The sequence below is a fragment of the Durio zibethinus genome, chromosome 10 (assembly GCF_047325235.1).
Source record: "Durio zibethinus cultivar Kanyao isolate XHJ-2024 chromosome 10, ASM4732523v1, whole genome shotgun sequence".
Classification (NCBI taxonomy): domain Eukaryota; kingdom Viridiplantae; phylum Streptophyta; class Magnoliopsida; order Malvales; family Malvaceae; genus Durio; species Durio zibethinus.
Genome location: NC_143171.1, coordinates 3076264 through 3096730, shown reverse-complemented (window position 1 = coordinate 3096730; position 20467 = coordinate 3076264). Strand labels below are relative to the sequence as shown.

Here is a 20467-nt window from a genome sequence, read left to right as displayed (position 1 = left end):
TTTTGTAAGTTAAACTTGTCTATTAAGAATTTTTTTCTCTTAGAATTTTTTTTTTACAAGTTTTATTGTGCATCAAGCAATATCTGATCAATTTCAAATAAATCTCTTATGGTATTTGAGTCATTATTTCAACAATTTTCACATTGACTCAAATTTCATCAAATCATCTGTCAATAAAGCATGGCATAAATGAAATTCCTAAAATAATAAATAAAACAGGGGGTAAGTGTGCAATATGTGACTACACTAAGGCAAGATCTTATTAAATAAAAGAACTATTTTTTTTCTCTTTGAATAATAACAGTAAAGAGGGAAGGAAATTAAAACAAACAAATACAAAAAAAAGGGGGTTCCTTGTCCCTCATTGTCCACATATAACTCTGGTAAGAGTTGGTTCATCAAAATAGAAAATTTAGGAAAAATTCTTTTTTTTTTAATAAATTGCCTATCATCTATATCCTTTTTACTTTTGAAATACGAACATGGGAATTATTGAAATGTTTATAAGCATATATACTTGTCTATTAAGAATCTCTTTCCTTTTAAAATTTTTTTTAAGTCAAACTTGCATATTAAGAATTTTTTTCTCTTAAAATTCTTTTTTTACAAGTTTTCTTATCCATCAAGTAATATCTGATCAATGTAAAATAAATCTCTTATAATATTTGAGTCATTATTTCCAACAATCTTTACATTGACTCAAATTTCATCAAATCATCTGTCTTTATGCTAGATATGCTTAGCTTCATATGCAAAGAAAGTCTCACAATCATATTCTCTTGCGTGTCTTCACAATTCATACAAATCGATCTTCAAAACATAAACTCGAATTTCTTTCTTGAGTCAAGTTTATGTGGACTTGACTCTTTCTATGCCTTGAACCAAGCTTGATACCAAACAAGCAATATCTAATCAATCCCAAATAAATCTCTTATGTTATTTGAGTCATTATTCCCAACAATTTTCACATTGACTCAAATTTTATCAAATCATTTGTTCATGCTAGACATGCTTAGCTCCATATACAATAAAAGTTTCACAATTATTTTCTTTTGTGTGTCTTTACGCTTCATGCAAATCGATCTTCAAAATATAAACTCGAATTTTTTTCTTAAGTCAAGCTTTTGTGGACTTGCCTCTTCCTATGCCTTGAACCAAGCTTAATACCAATCATACATTAAATAAATCTCACTTAACAATTAATACATATAGGCTCTTTTAATCTCTTCTAATCCTATGAAGTATTCTCAACCCAAATAAATATAAATCAATGTGCATCATTTCAACACAAACAAACACATACCCAAATGTACCCATTTGTGCACCATTTCAACACAAACAAATATATACTCATATGTACCCATTTATCGTATTTATGTGGATCCTTTCAATCTCCTCTAGTCCACTTTCAAACATTCAAACATACACATCCATAAAATATAAATCCTCAATACTCCTATGGAGTATTTATCACACAAAACTTTGTAACTCTCTTACATATTTTTTTCATAGCTAACCTTATGAAAACTTCACATATTTATAAGCATACATATTAAAAATCCATTTCCTCTTAAAAGTATTCTTTTGCAAGTCAAACTTATTTATTAAGAATCCATTTTCTTTTAGAATTTTTATTTTACAAGTCTTATTGTCTGTCAAGCAATATCTTGTCAATTCCAAATAAATTTCTTATGAAATTTGAGTCATTATTCATAATAATTATATTATTTTATTTTTATTAACTGAATTTAAAAATTAATAGATCGAATTTAATTCAATCGATTCAATTATTTTTTTCGATTAACAAAATAATAAATATATTTAAGTTAAATTATATTTTAAACTCTTAATTTTTTATATTTTAAATAAATTAAATATAATTGTTCAATAAAATATTCAAATATCAAAGTATTACCTTAAAAACTCTAACAAGTTATGAAATTAAATGATTCATTTCATGTATTTTTTATTTTATTTATGGATTATGTTATATTTTAATTAAAATTTCAATTAATTCAGTTTTTAAATCAAATTAACTGAAAATCAAAATTTTTCTTAAATTATTTTTGTTAATCGATCAAAATTAATTTGATAACCGATCGATTAATTGAATTAAATTAATCGATTGATTCGATTAAAATTGAATTATGCACACCCTTAATTATATAAAAATTTAATAAAATTTAAAAAAAATACTGTATATTTTATATTTAGACAATTGTAATATATAATTTGTATAAAACACTGTAAAATACACGAATTTCAATATAAAACATAAAACGGAAACAATATAGAAACACCATTGGGCAGGTCTATTCTAAACTTTTTTTTTTGTTTTTTGAAAAAAAAGAAAGCTCACATTTTTTGTGAAATGATGGTTCTTCGTCCAACGGTCGACGAACAACGAGCGGCGCTGCTGCCAATCGTGCAAGCTTGAGGTCTCCACTAACCTCCAGTGGACGAGAACTCCTCGAGCTCAGTGGTCATACTCATACTCGTGTTGATCGTGATCGTCTAATTTTCTCTCACTTTTTTTTTTTTTTTAGTTTAATCCATTTTGCGTTAAGGTTTTTGTAGTTTATTGTTTTTAGAGACATTTCTAATAAAAAAAATGGCAAAGTTAACGTTCAGGAAGAAAAAAAAAGGAAATCTTCGTGATATTTCATGAATATTGCTCTGTTTTTTAATAAAGGAAATATTATAATTTGCTTCAAAACAATTTTTTTTTAATTTAATTGCCACGAAAAGCAATTACTATGAGTTTTTTTTGACAAGAATAAGAGTAACTGAGAAAGAGTGAAGATTGTCAACTATTCACGAAGACGTTCATAAAATCCTTTCTCACGATACCAAGATTCAGGTGCTTCTTTTATGGAGATTGGAGTGCTTCTCATTATTTTCAAAATAGAGGGATTGGATAAAGTTGGGCCTTGCTTTTGGACCTCCGTTTAATTTCTTAGATTGCTGATTAAAAATTTCAAATGGGAAACGTTAGGAGAAAAGAACTAAAATCTGAAGAAATTTTAGAATCTTTTGTTATAAATTTAACCGTGTCATTGGCAGATATAGTATGATATAAAATTTTAATATTACTGAATTTCAATGACACTGCCCATATATTAGTTTGGAGCACAAGTCCATTTTAAGTTCATCATCAGCCTTTGCTCGGGTTCGAGACATGATAGCCTCACCATGCAGGTATGATAGGGAATGGGGTTCAAGGGTAGATTACGAATTAAAAAAAAAAAAGGCTACATCATAACATGATGGAAAAAATTTTTAATTTTTTTTTATGTTTGTACTTGAAGGTGTTAAGAAGTATAAAATTATAGTTTTTAAGTGTTTTCTTAATCACTACTTTGAACTATAGACTGTCAAGATTTGTGATACTGATGCCCTTCCATTTATTGAGGTAAAACTTCATTTGCATTGCTATGGATAACTAGTAAATCCATGGAGTTTTGTTGGGTTACTTGGACTCTAGCTACTTTCTTGACTGTTGAAGAATGCAAGGTAGTGAATAGTTGGTCAAAACTCGCAAACATATCTTTGCTCTTGGAGTTGAAATATTGTTGCCTTTCAAGAGTTTTTGTCCCATCCTTGTATTTTCTAGTTCTATTTCCTTTTAGTTGGATAATTTCAAGCAGTCTATAAAAATCTCCATGGAAAACACTGCTGTACTGCAGACCATTACACAGATGGAGTCTAAATAGTTTTGTAAAATGCAGTTTGCTTTCTGCTTGTTATACTTAAAACATAGAGCGGCCATTATTATTTTGAAGTGATAATTTCATGCCACCAAGTTCAAGAGTAATGGTTTGAGACCTGAGTGTGGCCACTTCATGAATAGACTTCATTGGACCTTAAAATGCCTGGTAATTCTTCTAGAAAAGTTCTATCCAAACATGTTGAAGCATAATACTTCAATTGTTTAAGTAGACCAGTAGTATAAAATTGTTATATCTGATTTCTGATGGATCAATTTGGAACAGGTGCATTTGAAATACTAAAAGAATTGGGAAGTATCTTATCACCATTTTGTTTGGGGGGCTTGCTTTTGGTTGGGGATAATGGCCTGCTTTTCATGGCTTATTATTGCTAGTTTATAAACAACTAACCAATCTCAATAGAAAAATGGAATCTTCATTTGACACAAGTTCATAGCTGTTAATTCATCCTAAATTTACCTCTTCAAATTCCCAGTTTTTCCTCTCTTACTAATGGAACTATGCACATCAGCACATAGATAGTTACACTTCTTTTCCTCTTCTTTTTAGCACATTGTACCGGGTATCTCTTTGCTGGTGGAGTGGGTCGATTTGGTGCTGCAGGTAGGGATTGGAACTGGAAGGTGCAAAAGGTTGAAATGATATCTCTTCTTTCTTTTTCATTTTCAAGATAGAAACATGTTGAAGTGAATTTATTGATTAAGAATGCGATATGAGTGCTATGACTATAGAGTCAAATTGGCATTGAGTGAAGTTTTTGTTTTCTGCACATGGGTGTGCATATAGTGAAAGTAGACATTATTGATTTATGATTGAGGATTTAATTCAGAATAACATTCAAAGATTGAAGACATTTGGTAGTGTTTTAAACCATTGAATTAAATGTTTGTTCCTTTGCAAGTACAAAAACCCTGGGCTTAAAATAAACATGGGACTTTCATTTAAGCAAGAACTTTTTCCGCAATCAAACTGTTTAAAAATTGTTCTTTTTGTGAAATTTCATCATACTGTTATGAGTAGTAAAGCATTTGGTAAGATATACCTGTGCATCTAATTGGTATGGATTGTCATTTATCAGATCCTTAATCTAAATTTAGCTCCAAATGGTACTTGATCACTTCCCATTGGATAGTTAAAAGCACCATAGGACATTATGTCTTGTCACTTGTGCTTTGATGAAGCAAGATGCAGACTCTTATGAAGCTGAGGATGTTCAGTTAGACTACCTGCATTTGTTGTGTTTGGGTCATGATATTTTGTTCGTTATTTGTTCTCTTGCTTGACAGAAAAATCATAGGACCTTGTTCATAACCTTGATGCATTAATGAACAACAGGGCCTTGTTCAGCCAGAATATTAAGTCTTCATTCATGAATGATTTTTATTTGTGATGGGATTATATGGTAAATTTTCGTGTTCAGCAAAATGTTTATAGCTAAACATATTGTCCATGAAAACCAGCTCATGAGCCAAACTCCATAGACTTCTCTAACTGATCTTTCTCTGCTTTATTTTGTAAAATTCTATTTTAGGAGGCAGGGGAAAAGAAAGTAAAGAAAAAATGTGTTTTTATGTAATTGAAATAGGAGGAAAATAAAGTCTTTAGCAAGATTCTGCTTTCCCATACTTTTCAACCTATCCTTCTGACAGCACTCACAAAATTGAAAAGGTGAAAAGGAAAAGCTGCCTACCATTAAGGGGTCTACTCTCTAAAAAGCCCACCCACCCAGTGAACTTTTGCCAGGTTTAACACCTTTTCATTTGTTTTTTCTTCCTTTTCTACGTCTTGTATCCCTGTTAGATTCTATATGCACTGTTCATAGCCCTTTGGAGCTATCCAAAGACAAAAAGACCTCTCTCTTTCCTACAATCTAAAGTATGAGAAAACCTTATCAAAACAATTTTCAAATGCCTGTTCCGCTTCACTTTTGAAACGTCTTACTCAAACTTGGCTATCTATCATCTTGTTCAAGAAATAGAACAGGCCACTCAACAACAGGCCTTGTGATCGTCCTTTGGGTGATAACTTAATTCCCTCAAATTTTGGTTTAGGGCTATAAGGTGTTTCCTTTGTCATTGAGGCCTAAGATTAATGGATGGATGACTAGGTTATGTTTGCTTTCCCTATATCCTTTGTCTGCAACAGGATGACTATCAAAGAGAATCTGTAACGAATACCCCATGCATTTCTTTTAGGATTCCAGAATTTAGCAATTCCACCTTTTGTCTAACGTCTAAGATTTGCTGGCTACCTACCCAGCTTTGGCATAATAGTTAGCTTGAACTTTGAAGATAGATAATTATGAGCTTTTAACTAAAGTTTAAGAAAAGCACTTGGGGCATATTAATTTTTTTTTTCTGCAGTTTTGTGGGTGTTGGGCTTGGGCCCTACTTCAGCTGGCTGCAGTAGGAGCAATGGCTAAATCATGGTATCTGTTAGTATAGATCTCCAAATATCCTGTTTCCTAACCGACATGAACCTTTTCTCAGGTCTCAAATTCAGTGATCCAGAAACAAATTGGTGACAATAGGATCTTGTATATTAATAAAGATTTTTTGTCTGATTTCAAGTAGATAAGTTTTGCAGTTGCAGGATTCTTTTTGATCAGTTCCAAAGTGTTCTAAGTATGGCACTGCTGTTCCCCAGAGTTTCTGACTAGATTAACTGTTCCATATGCTTATTAGCTTATGTTGGAAATAAGACCAAAAGTCGAGCTGTTTAGAGAGATAAGGTTGGGAAATGCTTGTTTTGGCCACGTATAAACTTGGGTATATGGCTATATGCCATTCTCATGTGTTCCTGTTTTGGATATGTGCTGATGACTCACGACTAGACAGCAAGATATGGTCACTTGACGAGTACAATGTTCTCGGGGGGAAATTAATCATTATCTGTAGGCATTTTCCCTTTTGTAACTTTCTTCAAGGAGTGGTCATTACCCAAAAATCAAGAAGCTAAGGTGCTTTTGAACCTGTGCTCCATGTCTTAATGTCCATACATCAATGATGAGTAGATGAAACCCAACAATGTTCTGTGGGAATTTTTGCACCAGTCAGCGACATCAATCAATGTGTCCCATAGCCATTCCTGCTGGCTTAAGTTTTCCCCAAACTGGAATTTATAGTATAACCTTTACATTTTTGCCACTCAGCTTGATTCCATAGAACCAGACCAATGGATTTTTGACATGTATACTACAGGTTTTTAGCATATATATTTCCAGTTGATTGTAAGTTTATGTCTACCAACAAGAACTGTCAAAAACATATACATGAAATGGAGATTTGAATAGAAATTATAGATTCAAGTCATATTGCTTTTCACTTATTATTGGGGAGAAAAATGTAGCAGAACAATACCCTAAACCATTCCAAAAGTCTAGTCAATAATCATTTCTTGCTTGATTACAGAACCCATTGTTTCTGAAACCTATTTTCTTCATTACAGTGTTCACTTTCACAATAGTCTGCATTCTGCTACACTTTCATTAGATCTTGGTATGTAATTGAGGTTTGATAGATCATCTGGACCATCTTGGTATCATAGCAGACAGCTTTTCTCTAATATACTTTCTTCCCTACAGAGCATTTTCTTCAAAAAAATATATTTTTTGAACTTTTTATGTGAGAACTGCTCACAACTCATCATTTCCTCTTTCTGTGGGGTTATTTTGAAACTTGAGAACCCAAGAAACCAACTCACCCGTGTTGTTGTCATCAAAGAAATAATTCTTGTGTCCCACTTTTTGTATTGCATCAACCAATTTTTTCATGGTGGTGGGCTCCCCATTCTTTGATGACTATACTACAAGCTAAATTCCCACTTGTGCTTTGCTTATCACAGCTTGGGGGAAATTTGCCTTTCACTATAGCTGGGAAATGTTGAATAAACAAAGTAGCCTAAAAGAAGTAGGCATGTAAAATTGATTATACAGGAGCTGTGTGACAAGAACTCATCAATTCTTCTTCACCACAAGGAGTCAGCTAATGGATCAGTTTGATCAAACAACATTTGCTTTCAAGATGAATTGAAACATAAATCACTTCAAACATTTTAGTGGAATGGAATTCGATATCCCTCATTGTTAAGCAATAGATTTATCAATGATGAATTGTTGAGTTTAGGGGCTCAAATCCTTCGGCTCCATGTAAGATTTCCTGGTGTCAAGCTTTGTGCTCTGAAATTGATGATACTCTCCAATTCCATCATAAAATTTTGTTCCCATTTTTACTACTGGGCCCTAAGGGTCATCTTTACCAGGGCCTAACTCCTCGGCTTCACTTAACCACAATTGGTACAGGACAGCCTCATCATTTTGATTCGTTTTGGTGGCCCTATGGCGTATCCAATATCCAGGGTAAGGAAATCTAAGTCTCCCCCAAGAATGAAAGAATGTTCCTCTTTTGTTTATATGATCTTAGTGAGAAGAAAGCCAAAGATTGTGCAATTATGCCATCGTCTCCATCTTCCTTTCTCTTTTTCTAACTAACAAGAGTTGAAATTACAATGGATATGCAAAAGTTTTTCTCAATCTTCCTTTCTTCATATTCATAATGGTGTTCTTGTTTTGCTTAATCTTAAAGAGTTCTTTGTAGTTTAGAGATTGGTGCATAATTCTTTTTTCAAAGAGCAAGATTTTGAGCAGTGTTTTAATTTTTTTCAAATAAAAAAATAAAGATTTTTTTTATACTTAAAGTTGTCAAGATTTGATCTTTGATCATTAAAATTAAGAGTTTAATATTTTATCAACAGATCACGAGATTATTAAAATGAACACAAAAAAAAAAAAACAAAAAGGAATTTTTTTATTTAAAAAAATAAATTTATTGAGAATGGTAGCAAATAATTCTTGTTGGCCATTAATACTGAAAATTTTATTTGCTATCTTGTATGTCAAAGGTTGCAAGTATAAAAGAATGGGTGATATGATAAATCTGTGGTAAGCAACCATTTTCATTATTAAAAAAAAAAAAAGAAAAAAAAAATAAAAATAAATATGTAAATAGTTAATTTCCTGTTTCTTGTTTTTTCCATTAAGTTTTTGTAAAGTAGAAATTTTTTAAAAGAAAATGATAATTTAAGGCTTTCTAACTTAACAACAAAAATTGAAGGTCTAAGATTATGCAATCAATGTTCTTGCTTGAATCCATTTTCTTTTTTTAATGAAAAATACTATACTAATAATAATAATAATAATAATAATAATAATAATAATAATATAAATGGCAGGTGACATATCCACTTCCAACCAAAATGTAGTATATAAAGAAAGGGAAGGCATAGATGATAGATATGTGCACATTTCTAGTGAATTAATTAATTAACATGATATTATAATTTAAAATGTACAAAATGAAAAGGAAAAATATTGAAATCCAAGTAATTATTTTTACAAAGATTATCAATCTAGATATAAACAAATATTATAAGTCTTTAAAATTTAATTTTAGACATTAAATATCATCTTTTAAGTAATTTTATGAATCAAAGAGACTATATATTAATGAATAAATTGTTTGATGACTTCATGCATGGAAATGGGCAAGAAACACGTTGCACGAAGATAGACTTTGCTGTATATATTCAAGTCTTTAAGTTTTTATTTTAAGAAATTATCAAATATATTGATAATAAAATATTTTAATTTAACAAACAGAATTAAAATGATAATACATATTTTTTAGTGTATATTTAAAAAAAATAATTAAAAAAAAAAAGACATGGGTTATCATATTAATCTCGTTTATAGAATTAAAAAAATTTCATTATTAATGTATCAAATGATTTTTTTTATTTTAATTATAAAATGTATAAAAAAGTATACCAATTTAGTTTTTTTAAAATAGTTGTGAAAAAATAAATGCAAACCAATCAGCTTAATGTAAATGTTTCATAATCTCATAAATTGTCATGCTTTAATGATTTGAACACGAAAGCTTGATTTAAAATTTTAAATACTAAATTTCAACTACGAGACTCCCCCATTTTTTTTATACAATGAGACGTCCCTTAAAATGTTGATAAATATTTTATAACTACGTACATAATCATGGAGTTTTATTAGTGAATAATTTGTAAATATGTACACATCCATAATTTTTAGGTAATTTTTTGTTTTTATTTATGATTTTTAAAATTTAATTTTTATATTTATGATCTTTTAAAATTTTCTATATCCATCCATTTTATTAGCAATCGTTAAAAAATTAACGAAATATGTCATTTCAATTTCACATGAATGTGCATGTGATACAAGTTTCAATCCAAAATTCAAATGAACCCATAGCTTTTGCCACTTAGATGTCCAAATGGATGTTTATGTGGTGTTTATGTGGTAAATCCATTATATCTTAATGACGATCAACAAAAACAGATGAATTTAAAATATTTTTAAAAAATCATGATGTAAAAATTAAATTTTAAAAGTCATAAATAAAAATAAAACATTATACAAAAATTATAGATGCGTGAAGCAATTCACATGTAGTATTAATACAAATATATAATCAAATTTAAGTTGTTTGAATAGGCTATAACTCTTAAAAATGGATTACATCAACTTCAAAACTAAAACAAAATCGAAGAAAATTAAGATTAAACTATAATTAACAACCTTGATTGAAAAACTATAAATATCCATTCTTAAAATATATACATATTCTTTTTTAAATGAATTGATCATTGATTCCATCTATAAACTTTTATTTATATCAATTGAATATGACATTTCAACAAAGATATAAGCAACAAAACCTATATAATCAAGTCTTACATTGTATACTCAATTCATCCTAAAGATCAGTTTCTTGCTATAAAAGATAAAGTAAGATTTTGGACGTGCGGTTCTGCCTTTGAAAGGCATGCAATGCAAGTAAAAAAACTTTTGACCTACATTTAATTGTTGGTAGTATTATAGTTTACTTTAACTTTTCTTTCTTTTTCCTCTAAGTTTTTTGGCTTTACAAAAATGTGTGCAATGCTTTTTTACTAGCAATGTGAACCTTTAAGATTCCTCCATAATTACATGCAGGTGGACGAGTTGAAAAAGCTAAGCTTAACTAACTTTGGCTTGAAGCTTTGCATCAAGACATTAATATTGTTATTGCCTTTGGCTAGAAATATGGACAATGCTCTTGATTTGAGTTCATTGCAAAACAATGTTATATACAGATTTGAATTCAAGGTAAAAAAGAGAAATAGTGTTTTTCGTTAAGGTTTTATTCAATGTTCACTTATAATGCGGTGAGAATTCATTTTTATTACACTGAAATTACATTTAAAATCAAAACGATACTCATATTTGCATTGGAGCGATTCATCGAAACAGGCTCTCAATCATGCATGTTGTTTTGAATGAAATGAGGTTTGGCATTTTTGTTATTAGTTTTATCAAAAACTAGTAAAAAAAAAAAAAGAAAAAAAAATTGGGAAAAATGGGCAGTTGCCTGCACATATCATCAAATTTCAATCCAATTATTTTAAGGGTCGATCTAATGTTAGTCAATGATACTTTTTAATAGTTATAAATAAAATTAATTTTGGTAGGCATTTTTCAAACTACTTTTAAAGTTGTTTGAAACAGTTTTCAAATAATTAATTAGCTAATTATCAACTCACTAAATTTGACTGTATCTTCTGCCCAAACTGGGAAACATTCACATCCTATCTTTGAAGGTCATGTTTTTCATTGTTTTTGTTTCAAAACATAAAGTTTTTTACAGAATTTTAAGGCATTGATCATCTGATAGTATTTATCTACAAAGAAAAGATTATGTTTATGTATTCATTTTGAAAATTAAAAAAAAATGGTGAGAAAAAACTATTGAATGGATCGGCGATTAATCGCACCGACCACAACTATTGAAAGGCCATGATACGCTGAAAAAAAAAAAAAATATATATATATATATATATATATATATATATACATGGCCTAGCCGTTATAAGCCGAGCCGCACCACCGCTTTCCAAATACATTTCCTTTTAACGTTCATATTTTTTAGTTTGGGAAATGTTAATTTCAACGTTCATATTTTTAATTATATAATTAATTTATTATTTTTTATAATTAAAAAAAATAATTAAATATAATTTTTCTAAAAATAATAATTAAATAATTCTTAATCGATATATATAGACACCCATTAACCAAATTTTTAAAATTTTTACCCACCAGAAAAATAATAAACGGTCGAAACGGGGTATAACCGGTAAAACTAAAAATTGCATTTGGAATGAATTTTGGGTTCATTTGCATTTGCCAACCTTGCTCATTGTACCTAACCCCGGTCAGATTCTAACCCCAATGTGACCATCTTTTTTTTATTTAAAGTGAGAGGAACTGGTTTAGAGGCCAGCTGGGTTCTGATTTGTGAAAAAGTCACTAAATCTTCCCATTCATCTCTCCCTCTCTCTCACATTGAAAAAATAAAATTGTTTTTTTTCTTTTTAGATGAACAGTCTTAGACTATTGTAATTTGATTGAGTAATGATGTAAAAGAAAAGAGACAGTGGAAGAGAAAGAGAAAAGAAAAAGGAGAATTTCTAATTTCTTCTCTTGTAGGTTTGGGTTTTGGGGAGGGGTGTTCATTATTTTTTTGGGTTTTCTTTGAAGCTTGTGTTGTTGGGTTTTGTGGGTTTTGGATTCTTGCTTTAATTTTTCTTGTTTTGGATGGGAACTGAGAGGAGGGAAGAAACAGTGTTGAAGAAGGAGAAGAAATCTGATGGGGAATTTAAGAGAGGGCAATGGTTGTTTCATAGTTGTATACTATTACAGCCTTGTACAAGTTGGTCTTGTTTTAGACAAGGGAGTTGCTCTTTTTGCAAGTGAACATCCCTTGAGCACTTGAAAAAAAATTTTCTGACCAAAAACAACCATACACATACATAAAAACTAAAGGCTACTTTAAAAACAACAAGAGAAAGAGATCTGTCTTTAAAAGAGTGTTCTTTTCATCAAGTTCATCAACCATGAAGAGATCACTTGGCAGCTCAGATTCCTTGGGTGCTTTGATGTCCATCTGCCCAAACACAGGTCTAATAAAACAATCCCAATTTTAATTAACTTCACTTAATTCTCGTCTCTTCACTTATAATTCAACCATTTCAAAAAAAAAATAAAAATCTTGGATTGACATTCATATATGAAATTAAAGTACGTTTACATTTTTTCTTGCTTTGTTTCATTTAGTTATTTTGCATAATACGCTGTTTTAGTATTTTAATTGTCTATAATTTGTTCGCTTTTGGTACAGATGAACATAGTCCAAGAAACAACCATATTTACAGCAGAGAGTTTCAGTCGATGTTGGATGGATTAGATGAAGAAGGGTGTGTGGAAGAAGCAGGCCATGTTGCTGAGAAGAAGAGGCGGTTAAGTGTAGATCAAGTTAAGGCCTTGGAGAAGAATTTCGAGGTTGAAAATAAGCTAGAACCTGAGAGGAAATCGAAACTAGCTCAAGAACTTGGTTTGCAACCTCGACAAGTTGCTGTCTGGTTCCAAAACCGCCGTGCTAGGTGGAAGACCAAGCAATTGGAAAGGGATTATGGCCTTCTCAAAACCAGTTATGACACTCTTAAGGTCAATTATGATACCCTCCAGCATGACAATGAAGCTCTGCTCAAAGAGGTAATAATAAGTACTTGGGTAATGTGCTAAGTTCAATTTTTTTGAAGTGTAATTCTAGCAATTCGTCCAATAAAAAGAGTCCTTAATTACTTTTAGCTTGTTTTGACTAAAAAGGTTTTTGTTTCTCCATCTATTTGAACTTCGTATGATTAGATTATATCTAATTTTCTCTGTTGATGATGCAGATAAGAGAGCTGAAAGCAAAGCTGAAGGGAGAGAGCACAGGGAACAATCTATCTGTGAAGAAGGAGGTGATTGTGCCCGAAACCGATAATAAAACACTGGAACAAAGTGAACTACCTCCGGTTTCCTCTCTGGCTACCTTATCAGAGCCAGCAGAACTGAACTATGAGAGCTTCAACAACAGCAATGGGTCAGTTGGCGCCACCCTTTTCTCAGACTTGAAAGATGGGTCATCAGATAGTGACTCAAGCGCTATCTTGAATGAAGACAACAACAACGCGGCTATTTCTTCATCTGGGGTCCTACAAGGCCAACATCTTTTGATGTCACCGACAACAACCTCTTCACTCAATTTCAACTCATCTGCTTCTTCACCATCCTCCATGAACTGTTTCCAGTTCTCAAAAACAACCTATCAACCCCACCAATTTGTGAAGATGGAAGAGCACAATTTCTTCAGTGCAGAAGAAGCTTGCAATTTCTTTTCAGATGAGCAAGCTCCAAGTCTTCATTGGTATTGCCCTGAACATTGGGACTAAAAAGAGAAGCCAAAATCAGCATGTCTGTAATATGGGTCCAAACCAAATGCAAGAAAAATAAGGCAAAACACAAATTTGGGTATCTTAACTAAAGCTCCAAGAATGTTGTAAAATGGGAATTATGTAAGAAGTTAAACTACCAATACCAAGATCTCCAGCCTGTGCAAAGTTGAAAGATGGAGAGAAAAAACGGGAATTTGGAGCTGAAGAAGAGGCAGAGAGAGGGCTTAGGCGAAAGGTAACACCAAAATTGGTGCGGGAATGATTAGGTCGTTTATCGTAATTGAAAGTTTTTATGTTTCTCTCTTCTGCTGTAAATGGAAAAATCTCAGCTATCCATTGGAGGAAAGTAAAGGTTCCTTCTAATGGAGAGAAGCAGAAAAAAAAATAATCATCAATCATCATTTTCCTTAAGCTTCTTTTTCTTGTTTCTTTATGCAAAAACAAAATGAAAGGCCAAATTTTAGTTTTTTCAAATTCAAGTTAATAACGTATTATTTTAGATTTCTGTGTGTTTTTAACTGAATTTGCCTAAGTTTTTTCTTGAAAGTTGAAAATTTTTGGCCCGACTTTAGCCCTTTATTGTGACACCAAATTCTTGGATTCCTGCCCTGTGAGCTTAAACAAATAAGATTCAGGTTAAATTAAAGAAAAACAAAAGCAGAAGTGAATTAGCATAGTTTTATAGCTTAATTAGGAAAATAAGAATCAAATTTGAAAATTTAAAGACACTTTTTAAAACGTGTATGTGTGTTTAGCAAAAATAAGAATATCAAAAGAATATAATATTATATAAAAAACTCAGATTTTTTTATGAATTTTTCCACAAACCAAACAAGCCTACCTAATTCACCACCTGAGTGCCAGTTCAACATCAAATTGGTGTTGCAACATGTTGAAAATATGGTGAACACTGGAACCTTTTCCATGGGTATAATTACTACTATACAAAATTGAAATTTTGAGTCCATTGTTTCAATGGTTTCTTAATCTTAAGTTTCAGGTGACGTAGAATTCGCTTGGTAGTCAATAAATAGCATGTATATTTGTTGTTTTGCCCAGCAAAATTTTTTTAAAAAAATAAAATAAGTGGCTATGGGAAAAAACAAATGATCATGTTGGGAAAAAAATGGGATGGTTAAAGTAATAGTTTTGCCCAAAATTGTAGTGTTACAGAATATTTGCTTTTCAGCAGTAGGAGTGTTTGTTCTGTTTTTTAAATAAATAAATAAATAACTTAACCAAGCAGTGAATACTAAAACTTAAAGACAAAACCTCTGCAAAGAAAAAAAAATTCATGGGAAGAAAACTATTAAATTAATTTACAATAATTAAAACATTTAACTTTGGTTATAGAACTTTAAATTACATTAGCATTGGTAGAGAGAAAAAAAAATTCTATGCTTCACCATTTAGCCATGCAAATGAAAGGGAATGAATAAATAAAAGAAAAGTAATTAAGAAACAAATAGCACCAATGCTTATAAAAAAATTAGTAAAAATAATAACAAAATAATAAAGAGAACAAAAAAGATTAGGATTGACAACTCAATTCACTTTTGGTGAGGTTTAATCAATACCTTATAAGATTGATTTTTTTTTTAAAATTGGGTTTTGGGTTAGGTTAAATCAGATCGCATAATGTTAAGAAAAAATCGAAATTAGGTCGAATTCAAATTTTAGATAAACTCGATTTGATATTATATAAAAATAATTTTTTAATTTTTTATTTATATATATTTATATAACTATATATTTAAATATTTATATTAAAAAATAATATTTTATTAATTTTATGTCAAATCGAATCATATTCGAATTATATAAATATCGAGTTGAGTCAAATTTGGATATGAAAAAAATAAAAAAAAAATTTTAAATCAAGTCAGATTTAAGTTTGATAAATATAAAATTAATTCAAGTTCAATATGAATAAAAATTTGATCCGATCTTATCTATTATTAATTCTAAAAAAAAATCTCAACCACTCAATTAATTTATTTAATTTTTGTGCTTGGTTGAATTAAGAGAAGAAAATAATTTAATGTGAATTTTTTGACACATTCTCGTGTGCATTTTTTTCCGAATTTTGCTCTCTAAATTTAATGAGAATTTTGTTCCTATTGCAACAAAATTAAATATCAGTACAACAATTTTGACTTTTCGCCATATTATTTTTTCAAGTTGTACTATGAAAAATCTTTTTGCGAGCCAGTATTTAAGTAACGCTTTTAATATTGGCCAAAAAAAGTATCACTTTTAACAGTACTTTCATAGATTTCACTGCATTTTATTATTTGTATAGTAGCATTTTGGATAAAAAAAAAAAAAATTGCACTAAAGAGGTTTGGCATTGACTAGCAAGTCTATAAAGTGACTATTCATTTAATTTTTTTTTTAGTCCTTCAAGTTTTTAACAGCAAAATTCTTAGATCTTTATCTATATTTATTATTTTAATAGCACATTTTTTTATAATTTAGTGTGGGGGAAAAAATCAATTATGTTAATACATTTTGATAAAAAAAATTTGTTATCTAAAAATATAAAAAAAATTCATGTATTGAGATTTAAACTTAAAATATTAATAATAATAAAAAATTATCCGACACATTGACAATAAATTTTTTTCAATTACACAAGCGAAATTAAGATAATGACACATATTTTATTTATTTTTTAAATATATAAAAAATATATTTTCATCTTAATTTTACTTGTGAAATTAAAAAATTCAACTGTCAATATATTTGATGAGACTTTTTGTATATTAGATATAGCAAATTAACAATGTTATGCACTCAAAAATAAAAAGTTGGGGATAATTAGTGAAAGCATCAATTACTTCTCTCTTATTTGATTGCTTCAACATTTGAGCTTTCTTTTCTTTTATCATTTAGCTTATCTCCCTTTACACACAAATCTAGTCATAGAACCCATTAACTAGTACAATTTAGAGATAACCTTTCAAAGTTTTCCTTGAAATATTTAACTCTTTAGTGTACCTTTGTATAAATAATTTTTACTTTTTAATATAAAAGAGGCCACACAATCCGAAATTAAAAAAACGAGCATAGGAAGTATTGAAAATCGAATTTTAATCTTGTGAAAATCTACGTTTCAAGAAGGTTGGAGGAATGGTTCGCGATCACAAGGGCTATAAGGATATAGCCTAGAGGGCCTTGGCTCCTCCAATTTTAAAGATTGAATTTAAAATCTTTAAAACAAAACCCAAGTCCTTTAGCTTAAAAATAATAATATGTAGAAATCAACATTAAAATTAGAGGAGGATTGAAGCAAACAATCAAAGGAGCCAATATTATTAGATTTCATAGTGGTCTTGAAGGGTATGCTAAACTAGAACTTTATTTGTTGGTACTCATAGTAGGATGGCAATGGGATAGGGCAGATTTTTCATCCCTAAACCCTACCCTACATCCGATCATGAGCCTATCGTAGCTTTATTTATTGATTTTCTTTTCAAACCCACTTCGCCTCGCCTTCTATCCCAAAATTAAAAATAAAAAAAATAAAAAAAACACCTATATGCGAATGTGACAAGCCTATCGAGAGAGTGCAAGGTATTTTGCCATATCCAATGGTTGAATTCTATATCAAATCAAAACTTTAGAACAATCAAAGGCAAAGAAAAGATGATTAAAGGGCCCCTAAAAAGCAGCGCCACATGATTGGATCCTCCAAATATACGTGTGTGCTGGGAGGTGCACCTTTTCGTTAACATCCTTTCACTTTTTGGTGTTAAAGTTGGCTTTGGCACCCAAAGTTTCACGACTTAAACCCTATTTTTAATTTTTAATTAATTAATTAATTCTAAAAGAACCCAAAACAACAAAACCCATTTTCTTTTTTACCAAATGAAAAAATAAATAAATACCCCACTACAAGCACCAATCAACTGATTCTGCCACGTACTAGATTGGTCACTTCTCTCCCAAATTTTTTGTTTATTTTTTAATTTTATCTTTTTCTAAATTCGACCTTTTCTATTTTTTTGTGTTTTTAGTACAAATTTAATTTTGGCGAAGTCATAAAAAAAAGAAAAAAAAATCAGTCCCCTTGGTAGCTACTAGCTAGTAATGTGAAGGGCAGGGCAGGATAGGGCATGGATTGTCACATGGAGAGGGCGAAGTACTAGCTTGGTTTTTCTCTGAAAACATGACCTGCTTTTTGTGATTGTGCGTTCCATGTACTAACTCTCCTCTGACGCTCTTTCTTTTCCTGCTACACATGTATATATATAGTTAGGCTATGGAGACCTAATTTGAAATATGGATGGATAAACCCTAAATTTAAAGCCTCAATCCCTGTGAATTAGAATCCATTTTTCTTTGATTGGAAGGTACTTAGTTGTTGGTTGAATTGTATAATTCATTGTTGAAGCCAATTTTGCAGATCTCTTATTCACTTAATAGTATGTTTTCGAGGCCAACTTTGTTCATTATCTAAAACTATTCACAGAGTTTGGCATTCCTTGAAAGGTCCCAAATGATGATTAAGCTATCTAGGACAGAATCATAAACCCTATAAAATAGTGGCAAAGCCAAAATCCAAAAAGTTGAGAGGACATATTGATTATGATGCTAAAATATGATCATAGAACATGGTGTTTCATATAAAATATATACTATTAGTGCTGGCTTTTCCTTTAGCCCATATGCCTTAAGTTAGGAGGAAATTAGTGTGATAACGTCTAGATCCGGAGATCTATCGTTAGACATTGGATTTTAGGGAGTCGTCACCAATCTTTTTTATCTAGGTGCGATTGGCCACCTAAAGAATCTGTCCTTTAAGGGAACACCTAAGCTTAAGGGTCCCTAAAAGAATAGGTTCAGGTCTACAAACCAGAACAGAGTTCGGAAGTTCGGTTACGTGTGAGGAAGGTTATAACACCCTCACAACGCCCATCAAAAGATGGTACCAGCTTAAATTTGTGTTATCCAAAAAGCCTTAAAATTTTATCAAGTAATTAATTGTTGGAAATTATTCTCAATTGACTCTAATACTTTTAGCAGAAAATTGAGAAAATTCCCTCACCTCAGGAGTATGCAAGAAAAATTACTGTTTCACTTACAGAGGCTCCGTCGGCGGATTAATTAAAGAAAAATCAGGATAAAAATCAAAATAGAAAGGAAGGAAAGGATGATCGTTCTTGGGTGGGGAAAATTGATACTTTCAACTTTTCCCAAAAAATATTTTTTTGAAAATTTTTTAAGGAAAATTGATACTTTCAACTTTTCCCTAAAAATATTTTTTTTGGAAATTTATTTCTAAGGAAAATTGATACTTTCAACTTTTCCCCAAAAATATTTTTTGGAAACTTATTTTTAAGGAAAATTGATACTTTCAACTTTTTCTTAAAAATATTTTTTTTTGAAATTTTGATTTCCAAGGAAAATTGATACTTTCAACTTTTCCTCAAAATCCTCTTTTTTGAAATTTTATTTTTAAGAAAAATTGATACTTTTAACTTTTCCCTAAAAATATTTTTTTTGGAAATTTTGATTTTTCTTTAAAGAAAATAAAATAATAAAAAAAAGTGAAAATAAAAAAAAATAAAAAAAATTAAAGAAAAGTAAAAATAAATAAAAATAAGATAAAGAAAAAATATTAAATAAATCTAATCTAATAAATAAAAATAATAATAAATAAATAAAATAAATAAAAAAATCCAAAAAAAAAAAAAAACCAGGAGCGGCTCGGCTCGGCTTGGCTCGGAGGGGGGCTGGCACGCGCGAGTCAGGAAGCGGGTCGACGTCCGGGTCAGGTAGGGTTCGACAAAACGCGCGGATCCTCTAATTAACTTAAAGCCAAAACGACGTCGTTTTGGGAGGGTATAAAAGGCACTCTCCTCCGTTTTTCGACAGAACGCTCCTTCCCTCTCTCTCTCTTCCTTCCCTTTTCTCTCCCTTCTCTCTAAAGACTGAAGAACACCGGTGCCGGATTCTGAAAAATTCGTCGGAATCTGGAAATTTCGTCGAAAGTTGGCCGAAAAATTGGTCGGTTTCTGGATTGCTCGCCGGAAACTGGGCACTTCGCCGGAAACTTCAAAGTTGGCCGGAATTGTAGCCGAAAAATTCAAGTTTCGCCGGAATTTTCGTCGGAATCTGGAAATTTCCCAGAAATTTTCAAAAAAATTTTTCGCCAAAATTTCTAAAAAAAATTCTCCTCACTCTCAGAACACTCCTAAACCTTTCCTAGCTTCCTATACGCCTTTTTCTCTCAAATCAGTAGCTTTGCTCACTGTTTTCTCTGTGTTTCTCATTCTGTTCCAGGAGGTGCTTTATATAGGGATTGATCAGGAGTTTCTGATCAATCCCAATTCCCCTTTGGATGGGATTCAATCTTTGAATCCAGTCTGGACTCTTCTGAT

The 20467-nt window shown here is 30.7% G+C and overlaps 1 protein-coding gene across 2 annotated transcripts; it reads left to right on the top strand.

Moving 5' to 3' along the window:
• The first annotated feature begins 12083 nt into the window (after positions 1 to 12083).
• Positions 12084 to 14555, top strand: LOC111292813 (homeobox-leucine zipper protein ATHB-6-like). Of its 2 annotated transcripts, none has more exons than XM_022885403.2 (3): positions 12084 to 12762; positions 12983 to 13356; positions 13542 to 14555. In XM_022885403.2, exons 1-3 carry the CDS (start codon positions 12699 to 12701, stop codon positions 14076 to 14078), a joined length of 975 nt encoding a protein of 324 aa, XP_022741138.2. In that variant the 5' UTR covers positions 12084 to 12698; the 3' UTR covers positions 14079 to 14555. The 2 variants fall into 2 exon arrangements, with proteins under 2 accessions (XP_022741138.2, XP_089622555.1); XM_089766429.1 differs by having other exon boundaries at positions 12084 to 12882.
• The last annotated feature ends 5912 nt before the right edge of the window (positions 14556 to 20467 follow it).